The sequence below is a fragment of the Raphanus sativus genome, unplaced genomic scaffold (genome assembly GCF_000801105.2).
Source record: "Raphanus sativus cultivar WK10039 unplaced genomic scaffold, ASM80110v3 Scaffold0712, whole genome shotgun sequence".
NCBI classification, from domain to species: domain Eukaryota; kingdom Viridiplantae; phylum Streptophyta; class Magnoliopsida; order Brassicales; family Brassicaceae; genus Raphanus; species Raphanus sativus.
The window spans coordinates 1-25445 of NW_026616028.1; the positions used below are offsets into that span (position 1 = coordinate 1).

A 25445-nucleotide genomic window follows, 5' to 3' on the forward strand; every position below is an offset into this window, starting at 1 on the left:
CTGTCAACGACCACATAGTGCATCTCAAGATCAAAGCATCATAAAATGAGAATGATTTCATCATCAATAGCAGGATTTCAAATCCAAACCCATCACACAAAAGCAACACCAATATAGAATTGTGTCAAAAAAAGATTATTCAAAATTACCGGGGATTGTATATTATTACAATATTAAAGTTAAGACTAAAAGTAAATCATCATTAAAAATACACGGTAACATATAAATCATATACTTATGTTAAATATTTTATCTATATTTAATATTAAACAATAATATTTCTGACTAAAAATAAATTAATTTGTATTTATACATGATGAACATCAAAATAACAAATCAATTTATGCTAATATTGTATTCATCCATAAAATCACAAATGTTATCAAAATAATATATTTAAAATGAAAAGGAAAATTAACTAAAAATAATTTAAGAAAAATATGAAAATTAGGATTAGAGCATTAAATAACACTAAAAGTTTGACAAATAATAAATATAATATAATATAATATTTTTTAAGTGAATACAAATATAGTGTTTTATAATTATTACTTTTATGTTTTTGTTTCAGTGTTTTCAAAATCTAAATTATCGAGAATATATAATGTTTATTGGTTAATGTTATTTTGTTGAAGTTTTATGGGTTGTGATTATTTACTAATCCTTACAGTGTCATTGAATTTTTTTCGTTTCACAAATACAATAAGTAGTTAATTTCAAATTTTCAAATTTGATTATTATTATAGAAAAGATTTTGATCCAAAATCTATATCTTATAAATGAAACTATAAAATAAAAAAAAATTAGTATATTGATTATCAATATGAATATTGGAAGTTTATAATTTATAATAATAAAGTAAAATTGTATCTAATTATAATTTTATTTTTTATAAAAATAATATCAGAATTAAAAATCGTTAGGTATTATATATATTATTAGTCCGCACCTTGTGTCTTGTGTGAACGATCAACTAGTATTTAAAAAAAAAACGTCATTACCAAATTCCAACTCTGTCCGGTTTCACAAGAGGCGCCATGGAAGCAATTAGTGGGCTTCCTCTGCTTCTCATCTCTCTGTTTTTAACCTTTCTTGTTGCGCAAGAAACGAATATTATAACAGCAGACCACAAATTAAAAGATGGGGACACTATTGTTTCAAAAGGTGGGAGCTTCGAGCTCGTTTTTTTCTCTCCGGGAAGATCAAGAAACCGCTATCTCGGGATTTGGTACAAGAAAGTCTCTCTTCAGACAGTTGTTTGGGTGGCAAACAGAGATTCTCCTCTCTACGGCCTCCCAGAGCCCTAAAAATCAATGGAAACGGGAGCTTATGTCTCTTCAGTGGCATAAGCTCTCTCATCTGGTCATCATCCTCTTTAAGATACCCTATTGTTCAGATTCTTGATACAGGTAACTTAGTTGTGAGAAACTCAGGGATGGATCAAGATTACATATGGCAGAGTTTAGATTACCCTGGAGATACTTTTCTTCCAGGAATGAAATATGGGATCAATTTTCTTACCGGTTTTAACCGGTTCTTGACATCTTGGAAATCTCCAGATGATCCATCAACTGGTAATTACACAGATAAAAAGGATCCAACCGGTGTTCCGCAGTTTTTCTTGAAGAGAAACTCGGTTGATAGTCTTCAGGGCTGGTCCATGAATGGTTTAAGATTCACTTGTATGCCTAACCTAGAACCTAACCCTATCTATCGGTATGAGTTTGTGTTCACAGAGGAAGAAGCTTACTACACTTACAAGCTTGATAACTCTTCAGTGATCACAAGAATGCAGTTTAACCCTAATGGAGCTTTGCAACGTTACACTGGGGTCGATAGTCATTGGAACTTCTATCTATCTGCTCGTGGCTCTTACGGAAGCTGCAACATCAATGATTGTCCAGCTTGTAGGTGTTTAAATGGGTTTGCTCCTAATTCTCCAAAGGCTTATTCTGATGGGGATTGGTCAAACCCAAAGGGTGTGTTAGAAGAGTCAAATTGAGTTGCGGTAAAGGAGAAGAACATTTTCTGAAGATTTCAAAGTTGAAGTTACCTGATACAAGAGCATTGTGGTAATGATAAGAGCATGGATTTGAATGAATGCAAAAGGGGTATGCTTGAGAAACTGTTATTGCTCACCTTATTCTCCTTTGATATTAGAGATGGAGGAAGAGGATGCATTATTTGGTTTGGAGATTTGATTGATATAAGAGACAGTATGATGAAAATGGACAAGATCTGTATGTGAGGCTTACTACTTCAGAAATAGGTAGGCTAAGACTTTGTGAAATAAAAAATATTGTGTTACATCTCTTGATCATTTTTTTTTGTTTGATCACAGAAAAGTATAATATCTAAGACGTGAAGGGCAAGAAAAAGATGATGCTCGTTATACTATTATCTACAGCATTGTTTCTTTTTTGCCTATGCATAAGTCTGACTGTATGCAACATGAGGAAAAGAAAGCAACTTGCAACAATAGGTAAATGATCATGGCTCTATGAAAGTGAAGTATAAGGATTTAAAAATGTGTTTATAAGTTTGTAAACTATTGATTTATTCAGATACTTTGCAGTGCGTTTTAGACCTTGTTTCCAGCAGGAAACAAGGGGAGGAAGATCCTGAATTACAGTTTCTTGATCTTCAAGTCACATGTGGATTCTCTGATGATAATAAGCTCGGACAAGGTGAGTTTGGACCAGTCTATAAGGTAATAAGTCACAGCTTCTTGTCCTGTTTTTCAGATTAAATGGTAAGATCTTTTTTATTGTATTATTTCACTTGTCTTCTGGAGAAGAAATCGCTGTAAAGAGGCTTTCAAGAACGTCAAAGACAAGGAATAAGAGTTTAAGAACGAGATCAAGCTAATTGCAAAGCTACTACACCGAAACCCTGTCAAGATTCTTGGATATTGCGTGGAGGAAGATGAAAGAATGCTTAGCATCAGCAGAACAAAATAAAAGCCTGGATTCTTTCATTTTCGATCAAGCGCGGCGCAAAGAACTTGATTGGCCTATACGTTTGGAAATAATCAAAGGGATTGCTGGACGGCTGATGTATTTCCATCAAGATTCAAGGCTTAGAATCATACACCATGATCTCAAAGCAATCAATGTTTTGCTTGATTCTGACATGAACCCTTAAATATCAGATTTTGGATTGGCTTGAACCTTGGGAGGAGATGAAACTGAAGCAAACACAACCAGAGTGGTTGGATCATGGTAAGACTAGCCATCTTTACTGACTTGCAACACAAGCTAACAGTTCTTTTAAAAAAGGGATTGTTTTATATCGTTCTGTAGTGGATATATGTCTCCAGAGTATCAAATCGACGGGTATTTCTCACTAAAATCCGATGTCTTTAGCTTCGGACTTTTGGTATTGGAGATAGTATCAGGAAGAAGAAACCATGGTTTCTGCAATCAAGAACACAAGTTTAACTCAGCTTATTTTAGTCTTACCTCAAAAGTACTCATAATTAACTTTGTACACAGAAGTTAAGGCATGTTAGTTAATCAATGAAGCTTTCAAGGAATCATGTACAGATGTTTCTGAAGTGTTGAGAGCAATTCATATCGGTCTGTTATGTGTACAACAAGATCCTATAGATAGACCAAACATGTCAACGGTGGGTCTGATGTTGAGTAGTGAATTGTTGCTTCTTGATCCCAAGGAGCCTTTGTTTTACAACGAGCGAAATCTCTTGTTTTATGACACTACATCGATTGATCTTGAGGTTCCTTCCAATAATTTACAAACCACGAGTGTAATGGAGCCAAGATAAACCTTGTAATCGATCTTTGTATATTCTATAGTATTCTCTAACTATTTTGTGTAAAAATGCCTATATATTGTAATAAAAGTGTTGAAGCCATGATCCAAAGTTTTCCTATTGATTTTAGGTGCTCGGTCTATTGTAACTTCCGAGTATTTACGGGGTGGACATAGAGTTCGGCAAGTAAGAAGTTTTACAAGAATTTAAAATCAGATTCATATACGTTTAGTGATTAGATGGCACAAACTGATGTTCACCATAAAAAGTTCAAGACCTAAAATTTGGCACATGAGAACGTAACAGACATAATTAAGATGACTGTTGTATCTAGTACTAAGAGATCTCACCTAATGCTTACACTACAACGTGGAGAATGTAAGAGATACCTAAAAACGTGAATGCCAAGAAGAGAAAGAAAACGTGGGAGAAAAAGAAAAGAGAAAGAAAAACGTGGAGAAAGAGGCTCGTGTATGATTCATCCTTCGGCCTTAACTTGTGGTCTTTTTCTCATAGACGTGTCGTCTTATGGGTTCTTCTAAACGTATGGTTTTCGATATGGAGCATTATTGGACTTACTGACAGTTTTATCCGATAACTCTTTATATAATATTCGTCTGTTCGTTTAAATACCGATACATAGAACTTTTATTCATCTTTAATCAGACAAAATCATTAAAGAAACTATGTACTACATCTGTGGGAGATAGAACTCAGTTCTTATCGGATGGCTTTGGATAATTAGACTAGTATATCCATTAATATCCTGCCAACTTAAACCAACAAATTGTTACCTAATAATAGCCAGATTTTTAAAACAATCTGAGTATTTAAAAATTTTAAGTTGTAATAGATAAAACTTTTAAATGGTTGAATATACCTCTAAAACCCATACATGCTACATCTCTTTATGACAACTGAGAAGAAGGGATGTATTCAACTATTCTGAAAAGAATATAGGAATAGTAAAACAAAATCGTATTATTAATAAACAGACAACAAACAAACTGACTTACTTTTATTTATTTTTGTTACAGCTTTGTACCTTTATATAAAAGGTGGCGTCAGCAATGCATATCCTCTAAAACCCATACATGCCACATCTCTTTATGACAACTGAGAAGAAGGGATGTATTCAAATATTCTGAAAATTCATTTATATAAATCATGTTCATTATTCAAAGTTCTGAACTGTTCTAAAGTTCTTATCCACACATTTAGGGAAGTAAAAGAGAAACCACAGTAAAGAAGCAAACTACCACACACCACAAACTTCGTGCATTCTGGTGGTTTTCATCTTGACATCTCATCTTCCTTTGATTCTTTTTGATTCTTCACGTAGGCTTTCCCCATATCAAAGCATGCCACATGTGCACAACTTCCTCTTCACATCACCATGTGGTTATACTTTATCACAGATTTAACTTTTATTTTTCTATACTGAGTTCGCCAGAGCCACATACACACACTCACCACAAATTATACAACCATATAACAAAAGAAGACATAAGAGAATTATGGTCCAAGTAAATCATACTCGGTTATATTATAAATGTTTATTCCACCACCCTCATACGAATATAATTTTTCATTTTATTATCTCTACCGCAAAAGCAAAGAAACACAAATGTTTCGGATCACTTTGGAAAGAGAAAGAAGTATGGGAGAAGTAAAAAAACAAAACAAGTGGTTATAAAAGAAAGAACTTAGAGAGAGAGAGAATACTGGGGCCCATTGGACTTCTATTTACGGTCCAGACAACGCCCAGGTGGGCTCACGTGGCTCTTTAGCTCATTGAGAACCTGATTCGTCCACGTAGGACAGGGCAGAATCTCTCTCTCCTTCTATCATGGCTGAGATCTCGCCACGTCATCGATTATAAAATCTCCACACAAAATATCTCGAAACTCAACCAAGAGTTGGTCGCCATGGGCCCATACGCATTAAGTGGTTTTCAAATTAAAAAAAAAACTATGGTACATATTAAACCAGAGCTGTATGTTCAAATAATGATATATACAAGTATATACTTATTTTAATAACCGAGGATTTAAACCCAATAACCAAACTCATTTGACATTCCTGTCATATGATATTCGCAATACCTAATCACGATTGAAATATCAGCGAAAAGACATAAAATATAATTTACAGTTCCATGATAAATTCTGCAATCGATAGATGAATATACAATAACTTGATTACCTTTCTATAAGACTGTACAAGTGTTATAATCTTTCCCTGAAAGAATAGTTATAATTGTAAGTAAGTACATACTAAAGTTTGGTTTAAACACACGAGTCTTTTGTTTTAACTTTCTAGCTTCTAGCATCTATGGCTAAATTAACCGACTGTCACAAGATGACTTATTGGTATTTATTGAGCAAATTGTACGGTTATGAAGCTAAAATGTCTCGAAAATATTTTGTTAAGTGCTAATAAAAGTTAAACAAAAACATCTTATCCCTAAAACTAAAGTCGAGGATAAGCCATAAATCTTAAACAATAAAGAATTACTAGCAAGTGAATTTTTTTTGCAGATATAGAAATAGAACTGATCATTGTTCCAACAAAAATATAATAAAATGTTTTTTTAGTGAAGATGCTCAAGGTCGAAGAAGAGATATGACCAAGGCTGAAGTCTATAATCCAAAAAATTAATATCCTACTTGCTGGTACAGTTGGCTATGAAATGAAGTATTACCATAGGAGTGATAATAAAGTTGCTGATAGAATAGCAAAAGAGACTGCTACGTTTGTGTCTATTGTTCCTAAACTGTATTTTATGGTGCCTAGTTGGTTGTTTTCTTGTTTAGAGGCTGATATGAACTTTGTAAGACATTGTTTTGGGTAATATGAAGTAGTTGCTGAGTTAAAAAAAAAAAAGTTGAACGAATCTCTTAATATAAAGATTAAACTAGTCTCTAATTAATTCAATACTCTAAGAAGTTAAGTATTGTTAAATAAAATGAGATGGTTCCTTCCTTATTCCTGACCACAGAATGACAGAATTGAAAAAAAACATGGGTGCTCTATAAAACAAAACCATTGTGAAACTGAAACCAAAGAAGAGAAATAGATTTTTTTTGCTGGACACAGAAAAAGACGAAACTAGCCTCTTCTTGCAACTTGCACTTTCCTCTTCTTACTGTCCCCAGAAAAAACAAGAACAAACAAAGGACACAATCTTGTCTCTTGAGAGTTGAATCTAATGGGAAAGAAGTGTGATTTATGCGAAGGTGTTGCGAGAATGTACTGCGAGTCAGATCAGGCGAGTCTATGCTGGCACTGCGACGCTAAAGTTCACGGCGCTAACTTCCTCGTCGCTAAGCACGCGCGATGTCTTCTCTGCAGCGCCTGCCAGTCACCCACGCCGTGGAAAGCCACGGGGCTTCGCCTCGGCCCCACCTTCTCCGTCTGCGACTCTTGCGTCGCTCTTAAATCCGCGGCCGGCGGTAGAGACGGCGTAAGCAGCACTGAGAGGATTCAGACGGAGAGTCCTGGCCAGGAGATCAATGGTTTCGATAATGACGACGGCGCGGAGTCTTACGATGATGATGAGGACGAAAATGAAGACGAGGAGTACAGTGATGATGATGAAAATGAAGATGATGAGGAAGAAGCTGAAAATCAAGTTGTCCCGTGGGCTGCGGCGGGGCAACCGCTTCCTGTAGTGAGTTCATCATCGTCTGACGGTGGAGGCGGAGGTCCGGTGGCGAAGAGGAAGAGGGAATGTTACGATGTACGGATATGTCTTTTTCTCAGTCAGTTTTGTCCTAACAATTATAAGTTATTTTTAAAACTTTTTCTAAATGATGTTTTTTTTTTTTAAATTGCAGGAGGAGATCGGATGCTCTTCAGCTCAAGAGTCAAACTGTTCTCGGCCGTTGAAGCGACCGACAAGAGAGGAACCAGTGTTCAAATCAACGGCTGCGGTTAACTCTATCATCAGATTAGAAGGAGAGAGTCTCCGAAACATTGAACGACGCCGTTGATATTCATCTTCTTCGTCGTTGTTTTCTCTGTTCTTTGCCATTTCCAAAACGAGGAGAGATCTCAGCCGTTGATTCTCTCCTCTTTCTCTTTGGGTAAAATCACCACCGTTCGTTTCTTCTAACGAAAGACTTGTTTTAGTGATGAGGTAGTTCATTTTTTGTAATTTTAAATGTTTGTATTTGAATATCATTTTCTGATTTTGTTTATCTAAGTAATTAATTTGGATTCTTATGTATTGAAATGGTTATTATTAGATTCGAATTTAATATTTAGATTATAAGTTCATGCATCAAAGGAATGGGCGAGAATGGGTGACAAATGGACACATTGATTTAACGTAAAGAAAAAGTAAGTACTTGATTGTGGTTTGCGTTGTTATTTCGACCACTCAAAAATAAAATTATGGGACTTCAGAAAATAGATGATATATATTTCAAGAATTTTTATGGTTTATGGGTCGTGAAAGTTTCTTTCATTCGCCAAGAACACTGAACCTGTCATATCTGACCTGTCTGCGAACTGTTTTCGATGGTCCATGAGGATAATGTCATATCATCTTCATGTTTACTTCCCTTAAGCTTATCTCAATCTCATCATCCTCGTTGATTCACATGATCTCATCTTTTTTGTATGCCATAGTACTCTGGATAATATAAAGAAATATTCAGATCTTACCAAAACACGTTTTACTTTGTTTAAGAAAATTCGGTGGCTTTCACAATCAAAGCATGACTATCGTCAAAAGTTTCAAGCTTTAGTCCATACTCTCAAAAGTCAAAACCAAAAAGTAATGGACATGGTCTTTATCCCATACGTTGAGTTTGACAATTAGCTTAAAGCCTTAAACTGTACACTAATTAATCACCAACCTAACATTCATTCATTTATTCAACCATAACGTGATCTACATTTACACGAACGAGACATCATAAATGAAGGATATAAATTCAAAACTGAAACAGGTGACGAGACTTGTCTTTCCGAATCATTTATTGAACTGGATCGAACAGGCCAGACTAAAGGTGACAAGTTTTTAAAGAAATTCAGTTGTCATTCACTATGACCAAAAACGAAAAATGAAATGAGGTATTCAATACTTTTTTTTTTACAATATACCTCCCAAACTAGTTTTAATCGGGGTGGACCAGCTATGAATGACTTGGTCAAGTTTGGAAAAATTGCTATATAGCAAATCATCATCAATGTTTTTGTATCAATTGGAATTAAATCAAACCAGATCGATCGACGATGAAGATCATAGTCACAAAAGGGTTTTAGTGTTCATACCAACTCCTTCATTGTTTTAATGCGAAAATTCATACATGGCGAATCATAAAATAAAAAACAAAAGTGGACTGAGAATAATGAAGCCAGAGGAGATTCCAGAGATCTCTTGATTGAAATTTGATAGCACAAACACACACACGTACACACTCCTCTGCACAAATCTACCTAAATCTCATATGGTAGTTTCAAAGCCGAAAATGTAGTTTCTATATACCTAGCTGTGAAGAAGGTTGATCCAGTGAGCTTCTAAGACGCATTTTACTCATCTGTAAAAGGAAGATAATTAAGCTTTGGATAATCAAATTATATGCAGTGATGGTATTTAAAGACAACTCGTAACGATGAGGTAGTGTAAGCTTTAATGTCAAGTTTCCTTCTAAAGCTGTAACCTTCAAAGAGCACACAAGACGGATCACTGAATTAAATCAAGCAAAAGACCATTGATATTTTCTTTTTAAAACCCTAGGCTTTGACAATCTAATACATATTTTGCATCATAGTTAGAACAATAAGTTGAAGAACACGCGAACGTTCTGCGAAGCAGCTTAGTGGAACTGTTTATCTGATTAGTTTACTTTTAATGGGCCGGGTTTTTATATTAAGGGCCCATATGTCATATTTTCTGGTGGAAAAGAAAAGCTACAAATTTGACTTTTTGAGTATTTGACTCGATCAATATGTCAGACAACATATACCTTTTTTGTTAAAAGTAAAACAGACAACATATACTTTCTATTGAATATTGATATATCAAACATACATTGATCGCTTTTGATCTTATCGTTAATTAGATTATTGTCAAAAAAAATTGGCTTCTATGATTTGTCGATGAATTTAACAATTAAAAGTGCATGATTGATGCATCTTTACGAAAAACTGACAACATATGTATATCCAACACACAGTTCTACCTATATAACAATTAGGGCTGGGCATTTTATCCGTTAAATTTGATTCGATTCGTTATCCGTTGCTATTCGATTCGAAAATTCCGAATATCCGTAAGCTTTCGAAGCAAAGCAAATACTGAAATTCAATATCCGTCAAAATCGAAGCAAATCACAAATATTAAAATTTTGGGAAGCGAATATCCGATCCGATCTGTCAATATATAAATACATGTATATTTTGATTATATTTAAAGTTTTAAATGTATAAAATTATATAATTATTATTCTAATATATTATTTGATAGATTCTATTCATATTATTACTTATATAAAAGTATTACATAAAAAGAAGAGAAAATATTTACGATAATTATAATTTTTTTTTAAGTTTTGTGTTATTATAATTTTAACTAAGTTTAAAAATTTACAAAATATGAAGATTCATTGCTTTTTTAATTTTTATCTTTTATATCATGCAAAAAATATATTTTACAAAACAAATTTGTATCAAATTTTTAAGATTATTTGTATTAATCAAAACAAATGAGAGATCCGTAAGTATCCGCGAATATCCGCAAATATCTATTTATTTTCCGGATATCCGTTTTTCCGAATATCCGTATTTTTCCGAAGCAAAGCAAATCGAAAAATCAGATATCCGTAACATTCGAAGCAAATCACAAATACCTTCAAAAACCCGAATATCCGATCCGTGCCCAGGCCTAATAACAATCGTAGAACACAGGAAGAGGAATCATAGGGACGACCTGTTAAATAAGGTGGAGGCTGAGATTGATTTATTCGGGTGAAGAATTCACAGAACATGGATGTTGCATTGCTTTGTGGAAATGCAAAGGTTTGCCAAACAAAGGAAGAAATTTTGGACTAAGGGACACATGGGGACTAATAAGAGAGGAGTAGGGCATCAAAAAGAAAAAGAAAAAACAAAGAGAGGAGCATCCAGCATGTAGCTGGTCAAATGGAGTCTGGTTTCAATATGCGACGCCCAAGTATTCCTTCCCTTCAGTGGCTAGCGATGAAGAATCGTCTAGCAACGTGTGATCGAATAACAAAATGGGACTCAAAAATCAATGCCTTGTGTGTCCTATGCAAAGGGCCATGGGAATCACGGGAAAACCTACTTTCACATGTTCTTATTTAGCTTTCATGTGGGAGAAGCTGATAAAAGGGATGCTGGCAGAGAAATACACAACGAATTGGGTTTGCATTACATATCTAGTGCAAACAAAAGATATTCCCGACCATGCATTATGTGATTTGGAGAGAAAAGATTAGAAGGAATCATGGTGAGGCTGAGTCGCCACATCCTCTACTCATAAAATATGTGGACAAATATTGAGAAATAGAACTCTCTCATATAGGCTGGCAGGAGACAAGTACAAAGAGACACTTCAATACAACAAATCTTGATTCTTTTTTTTTTCAGTTTCACAATTCTTTTGATTTATCTTTCTCCCTCTCAATGATGCAGCACTCTAATGCAACAAAGGCTTTTGATTGAATAAATTTGACATTCTTTCATAAAAAAACTTTGCTTAAAAATTTCACAATCATATAATTTTTTTTTGATGAAAGACAATTATATATATATATAGATTATAGATGAAAGGAGGTGTTTGAAAAAAAAAGAGATAAGGATCTTCTAGTGCTACTCAATCTCCCAGTTATAAATCATATATCTATCTCTATATGTTATGCAACATCTTTGGACAAGCTAAAATGAAGAACAATTTGATATATTTATCTCATCAAATCAACAGGAAAATCAGACACAGTTCTCTAAACCGAGGATTAGATGATAACCTGAATCGTGACATCATCATTGCATAACTAAAGAAGCACAAAATGGTTCCAAGCCCCAAGAGATCTGACACAGCTTTAGAGAGAGAAAAAGAAGAGATGTCTCATGACACAAATTAAGGAAGAGAACAGAGAACATATGTCTGAGTGTTTAGGTTAGAATCTCATAATAACAACCAAAAGGGTAATCAAAAACCTGATTCTTTCTTTCGTTCTAGCCTTCAGATGCATACACCAAAAAGGTTTTTCTTCTTCTGTTCCATATTTTTTTTTTACTTTATTATATGAAATCAAAAAGACGATTTGTTTATATTTTATAGAAAGAGAAAAATGTGAAAATTCTCCAGAGATGTTTCAAAAATAGTTTAAGAACATTTAAAGCTTCAATGTCAAATCGATGGTGGATGTGTTGGGACTGCAATCACCAACTGATGTAGACACTGATGAAACCGGGAAGAAATCGTACTCCTTCACATCTCCTGTTTCGTTCCTAGGGTTTCCGCTCCAAAGTTCCTCCATTGAGCCCTAATACACCATTAATTGATAACAAGAAAACAAGATCAACAACTATAAATGCATATATATCTTTTAATATATGTTCAAAATGTAACCGTATAATTTGTAGCCTTGTTAAAAACCTGATTAGTGGGAGCAGAAGTTGGAGCTGAGTATCTGGCAATTCTATGATCGTAGAAGAAGCCTTGGCTCCTCTGATCTGGTGGAAGAAGATGAGGAAATACTGTGTATTCCGAAAACCCACCACCGTTGGACCGTACCACATGTTGATCTTCATTGATACGTTGCTTCTACAATAAAAATAAAAATAAATAAAAATCAAAACCCTTTGGATGCCAAAACCATTATCATTAATATTTTTCTTAGATGAAAAAAAAAACGATTAAAACCAAACCTTGAAGCAAACATCACAGTGATTATTGGAGGGGTTATACACTTGAGGATTTGGGATTGAAGATGGCTCTACAAAACCCCATGGAGGATAAACCGGGATCTGACCTGACCCGACTCCGCCACCAAGGAACATGCTTCGAGTGTTAGGCCCACCAGTACCGTAGCTTGGGAAGCCTTGTAGCACAACACCCGGGTCGGGTGAAGGGGTAGCGTTAGGGCTCGCTGCCAACGTATCTCCTCCTCCTTGGGCTTCGATCATGTTCTTTTTTTCTTCTTCGATTCTGAGTCGCTCGAGCCTTGCCACACCCATCCCTCTCAGCGCGGGTTTCTTCCGTTTTGGCTCACCTGTCTTCGATCCCGGTTCCCCACCACTACTCTTCTGTGGCGGCTCTGTCAGGCTCTCGCTGGAGTCGTTGACAAGGTAAGTGTTTCTCATAAGCTCGTTTGGGTTTTGGTTTGTTGGCGTGAAGAAGAGAGGAGTCACCATTGGTGATAATCACTGAAGAGGTTTGAGAGGGAGATGAAAAGAGGAGAAGGCAAATAGCTTTCAAATCTTATCTTATTCCTGATTTCTTTGTATATATGTCTTGTGTATATTTACTCAGGCAATCTACTTATCTTTATCTTTTTTACTTTGTGTTATTTCCAGGGACTATATGAGGATAAGCTTATCTTCTCCTTTTTTTTTACCTTAGAACTTTTAACCCCTATACTAGATTAAGGCCTTTTTCTTTGTCAAAGATTAAGGCCTTTTTAGTTCAAAATGATAAGTAGAAAAATACGCTTTTCCTTACCTTCTTATTTTTATAGTTAACCAGATATAATTATTCTTTTTGCTTTTGCATGCATGTTGAACTTATGTCTATAAACTCAAGTTACATTTGACAGAAAATGGGTTTACTCTAAATCACTAATCCACATTTTGTTCGGGTTTAAGTCGAGAGACATCTGCAGTATTATGTATTTATGTTAGTGTTTTGGATTATATAATCATGGGAAAGAGTAAATGAACTACTCTAGTAACTAAGTATAAGAGAGTTCGTAACTGAAATTATGCTATGGCACGAATGTATGATTGATTGATGCAGGCATTGGATCTAGGAAGAAATTCAACAAAACAGAAAGGTAGTTAGTACTAGCTAATCTTCACTTTTGTTGGTTATACCCATTAAATGGTGCATTCCTCTCTTTCGATTCTTACTCCTAATTAATTCATTTATATCAACCTACTTTTATCAACAATTGTAACAGACTAACTATATATATTGTGTGAGCGAAGAATGTAATATTAAAATCAAAGCTTCCAACTTTTTATCGATTTATTTCTGCAATATTTGTTCTTAGGTAATATTGTGAGAATCCAAATTTGGTACCGTCGAGGCAGCATATCGGAGGTTGGGGCAAGACTCACTCGTGATGTTTGAATCATACGGTCCAATAAAAACAGTGCGTGGTCACTAGTGTATAGAACCGGCGGAGAAGAAGATAGGTGTCGGGACGTGAGACCATTCGCCGATTGTAGCAAGCGATGTCTGAAGTAACGTGATTTTACTCAGCTCATGTCATCTAAAATAGGCAAGTCTAGTTACAGTCGCAGTTATATTTATCCTTTCAAATATACATATAAATACATATATATAACCTTTTTCAATGAAAATACATGATAATTATGCTTACAAGTAAATCTACGGTGTAGTTAAAAAAAAGTAAATCTACGGTGAAGTGTGAAATCTTTAGCTATAAATGTATTATATGAGAAGATATTTTCAATGTTGTATTAATTGTTAATTTCTTTACGCAAAATTTTAAATGCAAAAGATGTGTCTATCATATCTTATTTTATTTCTTTTAATTAGCTTTTAGGTATTTGAAAATTTTACTTTTTACCCAAAAGGGAAAAACTGGCTGTGATATATATGGTTTCACATGAGAAGATGATCACTACAGCAAAAGTAATTGCAAGACTCGTGAATTACGGAGAAGGTTGGGAAAAGTAGCAGAGTAGAAATGATGGCTGCATCATATAAGAAAAAACATCTTAAAGCTGCATCCATGTTAGTTCTTGCATCAGCCCAACACCTACAATTAGAAAATTATTTAGAGATATTTTGTTTATTGGCTATTTTTACACTAATCTTAAGAAAACAACTCTGAAATATATACATAAATTACACCGTGTTCTTATAATTATAAACATCTTCCTAAATTTTTCTTATATTATTTTCAAGAGTATCTATCATATACACAGATGTTACTCAGAATGATTTTGTCACAGTTAACCAATTAGATTCCATGAAAAATAGTCTGGATTGGGAAAAGTCCAAACCGCGTGACCCTTCCAACATATCTACCAAGCCTAGAACGCAAGGCGAGATAATAAACAAGGTATCCTAATATATCAATACAAAATATATAGTCATTTATATATATATATATAGAGAGAGAGATTGTATATTGCGGTTTAGCTTAACTAACAAAGTGTAACATCTCCTCTGATTACTACTAATAGCTAATCCTTGAGTTAGAAAAAAATGAGATGGTTATTGTAAGTTTAATTGTTTTTCACAGTCATTTTCAAAAAAAAAAAAAATTGTTTTTCACAGAAGATCATGTGATTAAAAAAAATTAACGAAAACTGAAAGAATGAAATAAGAATAAAATGAAATAGCTAAACAATATATTGGTTACTGGATACAGTTTAACTGATGTTTTAAAAAAAAAGAATATGTAATCGAATAAATAAACTAATATGGATGCATGATTTAGTATAGATACTGCTTAGATTGAATTGTGGGCTAGGACAATGGACGAGCGGAAGACCCCACATGTGCAAAGGCCGAGCGGAAGACCCCACATGTGCTTTCATGTTAAGTTACGAAGTGTGGCCCAAATGACACGTGTAAGAACGGGGACCACTCCTAGGGTTTATATTGCTGGATTTAGGCAGGCATGGAAAGATTCTTGGGATCGGTGAAGCATATTGTGTCCTTTCTAAGAATGATTGGATCCTTTCTTTCTTCTTCTTTGATCCTTTCAAACAATTTTTAATGCTCATATCTAGGAGAGAACCAAGATAACAAATTATATACAGTATATACTTTTATTTGGTTAATGAAAACGAAGTGAGATGCAATGATTTCTATTTTTCTTAACCATTTTTTAGGTTTTATTTCAGATGAAGTATGTTGCTTCCGTTTTTGAAAGCACCGTGATCAAATTAATTATGAATCGTAGAATATAACGATTATTTTGATTCCGAACAAGAAAAAACATAGACAAATTACCAGAATTGTAAAACCTATTTACATTTGTGAAAAACATTCACACGATATGTAATTACAGACATTATTTATACAATAAGATGCATTATATACTTTTGTTTCTTATAGCGATCTCTAAGTATGTCTTATATGTGCATATTCATGGAGTAAATGTGGACAATAGAGTACAAAAGGAGGCAGAGTGGGTGAATAAATGTGTGAATTTTGGGGCAGTGAGAATTATAAAACATAATAAATAAATAAATAAGGATTAAAAGAGAGCAACTGTTAGTTTTGGCTTTATACAATGATCTTCCTTATCTATCTATTTTCATACAAGCTTGCAAACCCTTCCTTAAACCTTCTTTTGGACCACATCTCTCTCATCTTATTTTTTTTCATTTCTTCTTTTTCTGAGCAACATTTCTTCTTTTCTAAGAATTTAATTTCCAGATCTATATTATCATTACTTTAGATCTGAATCTCCAACTGAGATTCTCTACTTTCCCTCACTAGTACAGTTGTTGCAGGCCTCATTCAACTAAATTACATTTTTTTAGGAAAGGATTAACTAAGTTACTTTTTCGCCCTCGCAGCATCTAGATTCCTCATTTATCAATCTACTCACCGCTTGCATTTGTAAGCCTCTAAGCCGAACATGAAAATGTGCCAAACCGATGGGTTAAATTGGTCTAAAAACAATTAATTACCACACTTGGTTAAACATACAGGTATGAAGATAGCCTCCCGGGGGGGGATAAACTTACCATCTACTTTACGGAAACGGGTAAGTGGAAACGGAAGCGTATGGAAGCACATAAGCGAAATTTTTAAAAAATTTAGGAAGCGGGTACGTGTTGGAAACGTATATACATATATATATATATATATATATTAATATATATTAAAATATAAGAAAATTTAATATAATTTAAGACTAAAAATCATATGATTTAAATATAAAATAAAACATTTATTAATTTATAACAATTTTGAAATGATTTCATATTAAAACTATAAGAATAACATAAATTAAGTTTAAATAAATTATGATAATAATTATTTTTAAAACTTCATAAATTTATTGACATAATATATTTAAATATGTGATATATCTTTAATAAAAGCTTCAATACATAAAGATAATTTATAGTATTAATTTTAATATTTGTATATTTCTATTCTCTTTAATTCACTATTATTAAAATTTAGATTTTGTATAAACTAAAAACTATGTTTTTATATTTTATGAATTATGAAAATGGGTTTAAAAATAAAACGGAAGCGTGATTCCGAGAACGGAATCATAAGCTTCTAACGTGTTTTTAAAGAGAACATTTTGAAAACGTTTTGGAAACAAGATTCCGTAAGCTTCTATAAGATTTTGATTCCGATTCCGGTTCCGAAGCGGGAAGCGGACATCTGATAAAGCTTACGTGCTATCTAGCCATTGAGTTTTTTTTTAATGTCTGATTAATTATGCTATAACGACGATGATAATACACGTCTAACTGCATCACTCCGAACCGTCTTGTACCAAGCTGAAAATTGCTTGTAATTCGTCTCTTTATAATCTATATAATTTGGTATTTTCTGGGGTTTGAATCTCATACCTCCGGATATAAAAGCATTAATGAATCTTTACTCAAACCACTGGACCAAATGGATTTCGCTTACCATTGAGTTAAAACTTGTAAATTCAGTGACAAAAAAAACTTGTAAATTAAAACTTTGGAATGAAGGATCAGAAACAATGTTAAAATCTGGACCGTTCAATAGGCAGAGACAAATTTGAGCCCCATTCTGTGTCCAAGAGTAGAAAGTTTTAAATAGGGTTGTGTGAATTTTTGTTGTGATGAATAATTTTTTCTAAATATTAAATAATTATAACAATAGCTATTGTCCCTTTCACTTGTTTCTTGTCTTGTTCTTCAACAAGACACTGCAACTATTTCAGGCTGAAAGTACAAATTGTTTTTTTTCTTCTGTATTTGCAAATGTGCTAGCTCCATATATTGTGCGGATTAAACATTAATCGGCGGTTATATAAGTAGTTTTTAGATATGGATAGATGGGCGAGTTTGAAAGGATTTCATCGGTTTAGACCTCGTGGAAGTCGAACTCATGATCAGCAGCAGCCTTGGAGAAGCCATAAACAATATGGATGGTTGGAAATATAAGGTTTAATTAATATCTATGCATGTCGTTATGTATGTACTCCTCGAAATGCATTTGCTTGAGTAAAGGAATTAAGAGGGGATTAATGTTGAGCGAGTTAGATACCCTTTTTGATACCCTTTCGCTTGAAAACATATAGCATGAAAAAAAAACATATACCATGATCCAACTGCAAAAACTTGTTATTTATTACATATCAAAATCACCAACCACCTATTTATTGTTCTCTAAAATAGAAAAACTTTATTATAGAGATAGATTCTGCTTCATTATATAAATATATAATATTATTTTATTTATTTTTGAAAGAAACTTTTTAAATTTTTGTTTTCTTCTAAATATAAATTGTCTATTTTTAAAAATAAAATTTATTTTAAATATATATTAGAAAAGGTCAATTTATACAATATAATCTCTCTATTTTGTAAAAGGAACTACAAAAAAAGCAAATTGACCTTGTATAAGCCTGCACATCCAGATATTCGGGTCGATTTTGGGTCGGGTCTTGTCGGAACCAGGTTCTTTGGATCTTAGAAATTTTAGACCCATATATATATATATATATATAATATATATATATATATATCTATAATTTTTTTCGGGTTTGTTTCGAAACTGGTTTTGCCGGGTCCGATTCGGATCTATAATTCCAAACCCGTAAAATACTCATAATTTTTGGGTATAGTTAAAGTCGGATACCCGGACTGGATCTGAAAACTCTAAAAATACCTGAAGAACCGAAAAATATCTGAAGAACCGCAAAAATACCCAAAAATATACCCAAAATCAGATCAGAAAACCCAAAAGATATCCAATTTTTTTATTTGAATATCCAAATTATATTTTCTGAAAATCTAAAATTTTACCCGAAAACCCAAACCCAAAATTTTAAAAAATATCTGAGATATCAAAACATATCCAATCATCCAAATATACCAAATATATTACAATAATTTCTGATACTTTGAGTACACTATCGGGTCTCGGATAGGAAGCAAATCCGGACCAAAATCTGCCCTTCCAAATAATACAGATTCAATAGGTACTTTATCATGTATCCGGATCCGAATCCGTATTTGTATTTTCGGGTTCAGATCTTTGGATCCGGATAAAATGCCCAAGCATATTCTTGAATATAAAATACTCTAACATTACTGAGCCATTTTGATTCTTGGGCAACTGATGAAAAACTTATTTTCACAAGCCTTAAATGGGCTTTGAAGAGGCCAGCTTCAAAGAACGTTACCAAGAAACAGAGAACTCTTTCCGCCAAGAAAGCCAAAAGATTGAGAATTTTAAAGCTTCGGTACTGGTCTATATTTGGTATTTTGTTAACATATAAAGTCTTAGGGTGAATGGTAAGAACATAAAACAGTCGTAGATGGGAAACTACTACTTCAAACAATCTTCAAACAACATAAGATCAAAATGTAATAACAATGTCAAGGAAGGACATGTATATATACAGGTGGATGTGTATATCTATATTACTTCTATATCCAACACCGAGCTCTTTGCACGAATTTGTTGTTTTGTCTCTACAATATCTTCTTTGCTCGGTCTACTTGAAAATATGTTGGGTCGCATTTTCAGTCTGCATCTGTTACTTCAGCTTCTATGTCCACTACCGCTGTTGAGAAACCCTTTCCTGCAAAAAAAAAAACAATACACCTCTTCTCACCATTGGATCCACAAGACTTCTCAGTTACACATTTGCACAAAGTAAAGCAGACATTTGGGTAAGTAAGAAAGAACCTTTCTTAGGTGGAGAAGAAAACCCATTCAGGTCTTGTCCGAAAGCAGTAGTTTGGTTGGAAAATTTCACTGGTTCCTTAACAAACTTATCATCCGCAACTGCATTTTCCCAGAAGTACAATGCTAATGCTTCAAAAACCGATATATTTCGATAAAAGCTAAAAGTTATGGATTCATCTTTTCAACCTGAGAATGGCTGAGTGCAGAAAGGGCAAAGCTGTACTTCATCGTCCAACGATGACCTGCAGCGATTTCAATATTTAGTCAGCTGATTTAGGAACAACAATTGAAAAAAAAACGGAGGGATTTGATTCTTGTGATAGACATCCTTACTTGAATATCTGAAACTCGTTTCCGCAATTTGGACACTGCACAAAGCGTATCAAAACACAAAAGTTCTAGCTAACGTTAACTCAAGAATAGCATAAATCTTTCGCCAAACTATGGAAAAGCTATCTTTAAGTTAAGCCAAAGAGACAAGAAGGCATACACTACTCTGGACAATATCTCGTTGTGCCCACCAAAGAAAAGCTCCCAACCCCAAAATTGGAACAATCACCACAACCAGCTGCAGAGGCAGATTTGTAAGAGAACTTTCAACTAAACCATACGCATACAAAATTAGATAAACCACAGAGAGAGTGTTAATAATTTACCCAGACGGATACAATAGCGTCGAGAACCCAACCAAGCTGACCAGTCATAGAGAGATAAGTCAAACCAATAGCCAAAGCGAGGTTCCCGAGGATCCTCCCGTTGTTCCCGTTGTTATCTCCGCCGCCGTTAAAGTCCAAACCTTTGTTACAGCTAACCTTAAAGACTCTTCTTTTACGATTTAGAGATCTCTCTCTTGTTAGAAATCCAGTTTCTTTCCGAACCAATCATCGCTGGCCGTCTCTGACGAAGCTCAATCACGCTAGCTCTTAATAATCCCGACTTGTTTCCGAGCAGAGAAGGACCAAAGCTCCGTCCTTTGGAGCGTGGTCTGTTTCTTGGTTGCTTGTTGTAGCCATCGTGTATGGAGAAGGTACAAAGGGTAAGCTGCGGAGTCGAAGCCATCATCGTCTGAATGCTTTGGTTTGCTTGCCGAACACCAACGCTCAAGCAACCAACAAAAAAACAGCTTCGCGATGATATAGTAAGATTGATATAAAGTTGAAATGGTAAGAAAACAACGCGGGGATAGCTCAGTTGGGAGAGCGTCAGACTGAAGATCTGAAGGTCGCGTGTTCGATCCACGCTCACCGCAAACGTTTTTTTCTCTCTGGGATTTACGTGTTTGAAACGCGGCGTTTCTCTCTCTTAATTTTACTTGGTTGAAAGGCAGCGTTTTAGGGATGCAAGGAAAACACAAGTTTGACTTTTAAAGAGAGACGTGGTTATTGCTTTAAACGCAACGTTTTAGACATGTAAAGAAAACTGGAATTTGACTTCAGTTAAGGCTTAAAGCTCAGTTGTTTTTTTTTTTTTGAGCAAGTCTGTTCCTTTAACATTTCTATCTTATGTCTTATTGTACTGCATTATGGTTTGATGCGATTGAGTGAGATATCCGATTCAATTTTTATACATCTATTAAGATTGAGTGTAAATATGGATTTTCAATTCCATATGGTAATTTAGATCTGGATACAATGTTAGAAACTCAGTGTCCCTATCTAGTGACCGAGAAGTGTGGATCATGATGTGCATGTTAACCAATGAACGTAACTTCTAAAGACGTTTATTCATTTATTTTGGAAGTTTCATTTTTCTATTCAATATTCATATATACATTTTGATTTGAAGTTAGAGAATTATTAATTCATTAATATATACTACTTGAGAATGTTGAATGCATATATGGTAATATAATCTCAAACAACCATTTTATTTTTTAAGAATTCGACGAATCCATCAAGGTATTGGTGGAACAATTATTATAACAATTCTCGCCCATTAAAACTAATCAAAAGCCCATTGCCTTACTGGAATCCTAAGCCTAACCGAATCGGTAGAAGGCCCATATAAATCCCTATTTATTTACATTAATTACCACTCTACCCTCTCAAGCATTATCACGAGAGTTACCAACCAAACCAAATGATCTCTCTCATTGCCTAAACTCATATGTCTGACCCGAAGGTCCGAACCCGCCACTACTCAACCCGCTCGAGCTGTACCCGAAACTCTGAGTCAACCCGCTCGAGTTCATCTGCGAATTTCTCAACCCGCTCTCCGCCTCTCCCTCCGCCGCTCGAAACGCGTCGTAACCTCCTCCTCCGTAACCGCTGCTCGCCGGAGCTAGCTCCGGGATGGGATTAAGACCCGCTAAGCTAGCCCAGTCGAAATTCCCGTTGAGAAGCGTCCTGAGCGAATTCACCCGAGGAAGATCGAAAGACCGATCCTTCATCTCCGGGAACGAGTCGAGAACGTCCTCGTGGTGCGACGACGAAGAGGACGACGACCCGTTCGTGCTGTGTTCGGTTGAACCGGAGCAACGGCTTGTTGTCTCTGAGACCCCGACGTCTTCTTGTAGATTCGACACAACACCCAATCATCCAACTGAAAAGAAAAAACAAAAAAAATTAACTTTAGCGATTTATTGATCTGGAGGTTGAAGAAAGTGTCAAGCTTCTGTTTTGTTAACCTTGGAGCTTCCGTGGCTACGAGAATGCTCGAAGAGGCGATACTCGTGCATGATCCAGTTCGTTTTGGTGCCTTTTGGTGCTTTTCCCGCGTAGAAAACCAGAGCTTTTTTAATCCCGACGCGGTGGCCGTCAGACGTGATGATTTTGTCCGTACCCGTCGCCTTCCAGTAACCCGACCCGGCTACTCTGTTGGGTCTCGACCCGTTTGGATATTTACGGTCTCTCGGGCTGAAGAAATACCATTCCTTCTCCCCAAACAAGGCCTTACCTGTTGGTTGTTACACATACACAAACACCAAGAACATAAGAAACTTTATGATTCGTAACAAATAGCACCTTTGACTTTGTTAAAAAGAGTGTTGCTTACTTGGCAAATCCCAAGGATCGAACTTGTAGAGATCGATGTCTCCGATGACTTGGAGAGAGAAATGATAGCCTGCAACTTTCCGACAGAGATACTGAACAAGAAGCTCTTCATCTGTCGGGTAAAATCTGAAACCCGGTGGTAAGCTCAACTGGGCTAACGGATCCATTTCTCTAACACCCATTCGATTCTTCAGCAGACAATTAACGATCTAAATGTGTTTTTAAAACTCTTAAAAAACCAAGAAAGTTATGTGTTTATGTTAGTCGATCTTTTGGACAAGCTGGTGATTAGCTGCTTTATATAGGCTGTGGAAAAGGTTAGGTTCTTCGAGGATAAGTACGGTCGTCCTTTTCTTACTGTTCAAAAATCTTAATACGATTTTCTTTGTGGGACCCATTTTAGCCATTGACATACTGCCACGTATATGAATCAGCCGACCTTATCAGTGAGCTGTACATTATTTCTTGGAGCGATATAAATGTGCGTAACACATAAACGAAGATTTTCATTTTTAACATGCGTAAGATTTTTACTACAATTATGAGAAAAGTCCTCTAAGTCATTGCATTAACTTTTGAGAAAACATCATCACGGTAATTTTTTTTTTTTTGCCATCTAAATCTAAAAGTATTGTATTAACAAAAGTCCGAAGGCCCAAAAGAGTACAAGCCCAATCAGACAAACATAAAGCCCGAAAAAACTACACAATCCGGAAGGCCCAAATACAACATGAAATTTTTTTAGGCCCATCAACAAACCCAACTCGAAGAAAGGCATGTCCACGCGTCGAAGCGACCGTCCACGTGTTAGACAACACCGCCCCATCTAAACACATGTCCCAACCGCTTCAGCACGGCTGACCGTCCGACGGAACAAACGCTGGTGAGAACCAATCGAATTCTCGTTTCGTCGGAGCAATCCGAATCCAACCTCTGAGACTTGTCCTCCGGAAAAACGCCGGAGATATAAACATCACCCTTCATCTTTATCGGAACTCTTTGATCGGAGAGAATCATCGAAACCAATTCCGAAATCTCAGCCAGAGCCCGCGAAGTCATCTTATCTATCCCATCACTTCCTTCATCGGTGCACACTCTCGATCCTCCTGAAGCGAAGCCACAAACACCACCAAGTCACAGCCGGAAACTGGAATCCAACAAGAGCTGCCGTCGTCGTCGTTAGAGAGACTTTGCGACACAGAAACAGAGAGCCGACCGCTCACCCTCGTCGACAAGGTGCAGCGTCAGAGGCGAAACCGATCATCCATCATGCAAAAGATGCGACGCCAGAGATACAGAAAAAAAAACGAAAAAACCGAGTAAAGAAAAGAAAAAACGAGGAAATCAAAGAAGCCGGACCGACGGTGGCTACCGGAGCCCACCCGTCGGCCGGAGACAGAAGTTTCGCGTCGGCGCTCTAGAGAGAAATAAGAGAGTTCTGGTGTACAGAGAGAGAACCTTTCATCACAGTACTCTTATATAATTCGTGTCTTCGTGACATTTACAATTTCTATTATTTAGTAACTTCAATTTAATTTACCTAAGCCTTTTTACATTCAATGATTCAACAATATGGCGTCGTTCTGGTTCATGAACCGTCAGGAAAAGTCGACACGTGTTGAGACATATGTCCTTTCTTCTAGAATTCTGAAAAGCCTAACAACGATGTGTATCTATCAGAGTTGTCCATATAATTGAGCCCGGTACGATTAATCTTTTCATGAAGCACTAAGGTTGGAGTCGGAAAAAGAAAAGGAAGAAGCACTAACGATTCGACAGATAAATCTATTGAGCAAAAAGCCTTAATAATCAGGCTCAGACACGCGTGGAATGCAATGTCCCCACTCGTGTGAAATGTATACGTGTTAGGAGAGTTAGGCAGGGCTTGGATGAAAGAGTCAAAAGAGACGAAATATAAGAAAAAATAATACTTACAGAAAAGACAGAAATTGTTGAACAAGTGTACATACCACAAAGTTCTAACTATAAACAATAGAAATGATACGTTTATTCGAGACACGTATTGCAGAATTACAAAACCGCCGTTTTGTAATTATACTGCTGAGCTTGTCTAACACATATAGACGACAAAAAAATATCAACAAAAGTGCATTTTCTAAGAAATTTACGTATGATGCTTTTTCCTACTTTTGATTCTTATATATTGTAAGAAGAATATTATTTATCAATTTTTTGTTTATTTGAATTAAATTGTATTTCGATCTTCAAAAAGCAAAACAAAATGTTGCTCTTTTGATAATGTATTCGAAGTTTTATTTCAATAATTGTCTCATTTATTTTGTTATATTTTAATAATTAGATAAAAGAGTGATTAGGGTTTCGTCCACTCAAGAAATACTATAAATGGCCTAAGAAGTTGACAAATGACAAGTGAAAACAATGGACCATGCTGGACAGGTCACAAGCCTTTATAAAATACATGTGACGCGCGATTCAAAGAACTCGATTCTTCTTCTTCTTCTTGATAATTCTTTTCTCTTTCTTTAATTATTATTCAATCATTTCGTTTTCGATTGCTTTTGTACTTTAGATTTTAGTGAACGTGGAGAATTCTTGTTCACAG

General features: G+C 35.2%; 4 protein-coding genes, 1 non-coding gene and 1 pseudogene across 5 annotated transcripts; 3 read left to right on the forward strand and 3 right to left on the reverse strand.

The window, feature by feature from the left end:
• The first annotated feature begins 979 nt into the window (after window positions 1–979).
• Window positions 980–3784, forward strand: LOC108853109 (G-type lectin S-receptor-like serine/threonine-protein kinase At4g27290; annotated as a pseudogene).
• Window positions 3785–6763: 2979 nt separating this feature from the next.
• Window positions 6764–8023, forward strand: LOC108849322 (zinc finger protein CONSTANS-LIKE 4). The gene is made up of 2 exons (XM_018622869.2): window positions 6764–7514; window positions 7612–8023. The coding sequence occupies exons 1-2, from the start codon at window positions 6984–6986 to the stop codon at window positions 7765–7767; spliced, it is 687 nt and encodes a 228-aa protein (XP_018478371.2). The 5' UTR covers window positions 6764–6983; the 3' UTR covers window positions 7768–8023.
• Window positions 8024–12115: 4092 nt separating this feature from the next.
• LOC108853259 (protein SPOROCYTELESS-like) lies at window positions 12116–13318 on the reverse strand. The gene is made up of 3 exons (XM_056997593.1): window positions 12677–13318; window positions 12378–12572; window positions 12116–12291 (listed from the first exon to the last, which is right to left on the reverse strand). The coding sequence occupies exons 1-3, from the start codon at window positions 13160–13162 to the stop codon at window positions 12142–12144; spliced, it is 831 nt and encodes a 276-aa protein (XP_056853573.1). The 5' UTR covers window positions 13163–13318; the 3' UTR covers window positions 12116–12141.
• A 6175-nt stretch (window positions 13319–19493) lies between these two features.
• Window positions 19494–20983, reverse strand: LOC108851712 (uncharacterized). The gene is given in 7 exon segments (XM_018625172.2): window positions 19494–19761; window positions 19869–19967; window positions 20055–20110; window positions 20202–20236; window positions 20359–20436; window positions 20525–20758; window positions 20760–20983. Coding segments are annotated over 7 exon segments (732 nt in total). The 5' UTR covers window positions 20931–20983; the 3' UTR covers window positions 19494–19702.
• Window positions 20984–21044: 61 nt separating this feature from the next.
• TRNAF-GAA (transfer RNA phenylalanine (anticodon GAA)) lies at window positions 21045–21117 on the forward strand. Its single transcript has one exon. It is a non-coding gene; the product is annotated as a tRNA-Phe (tRNA).
• Window positions 21118–21716: 599 nt separating this feature from the next.
• Window positions 21717–23140, reverse strand: LOC108849424 (NAC domain-containing protein 72). The gene is given in 4 exon segments (XM_018622977.2): window positions 21717–22331; window positions 22334–22409; window positions 22495–22763; window positions 22863–23140. Coding segments are annotated over 4 exon segments (900 nt in total). The 5' UTR covers window positions 23044–23140; the 3' UTR covers window positions 21717–21957.
• Between the last annotated feature and the right edge of the window lie 2305 nt (window positions 23141–25445).

What these genes read in the sequence shown, in the direction of transcription:
- LOC108849322 (XM_018622869.2), top strand. Translation starts at nt 6,984, where the DNA reads ATGGGAAAGAAGTGTGATTTATGCGAAGGTGTTGCGAGAATGTACTGC. An exon ending in GGAAGAGGGAATGTTACGAT is followed by an intron (nt 7,515 to 7,611) that starts GTACGGATATGT and finishes TTTAAATTGCAG; the next exon opens with GAGGAGATCGGATGCTCTTC.
- LOC108853259 (XM_056997593.1), bottom strand. Translation starts at nt 13,162, where the DNA reads ATGGTGACTCCTCTCTTCTTCACGCCAACAAACCAAAACCCAAACGAG. An exon ending in ACTGTGATGTTTGCTTCAAG is followed by an intron (nt 12,573 to 12,676) that starts GTTTGGTTTTAA and finishes TTTTTATTGTAG; the next exon opens with AAGCAACGTATCAATGAAGA. An exon ending in ACAAGGCTACAAATTATACG is followed by an intron (nt 12,292 to 12,377) that starts GTTACATTTTGA and finishes ATGGTGTATTAG; the next exon opens with GGCTCAATGGAGGAACTTTG.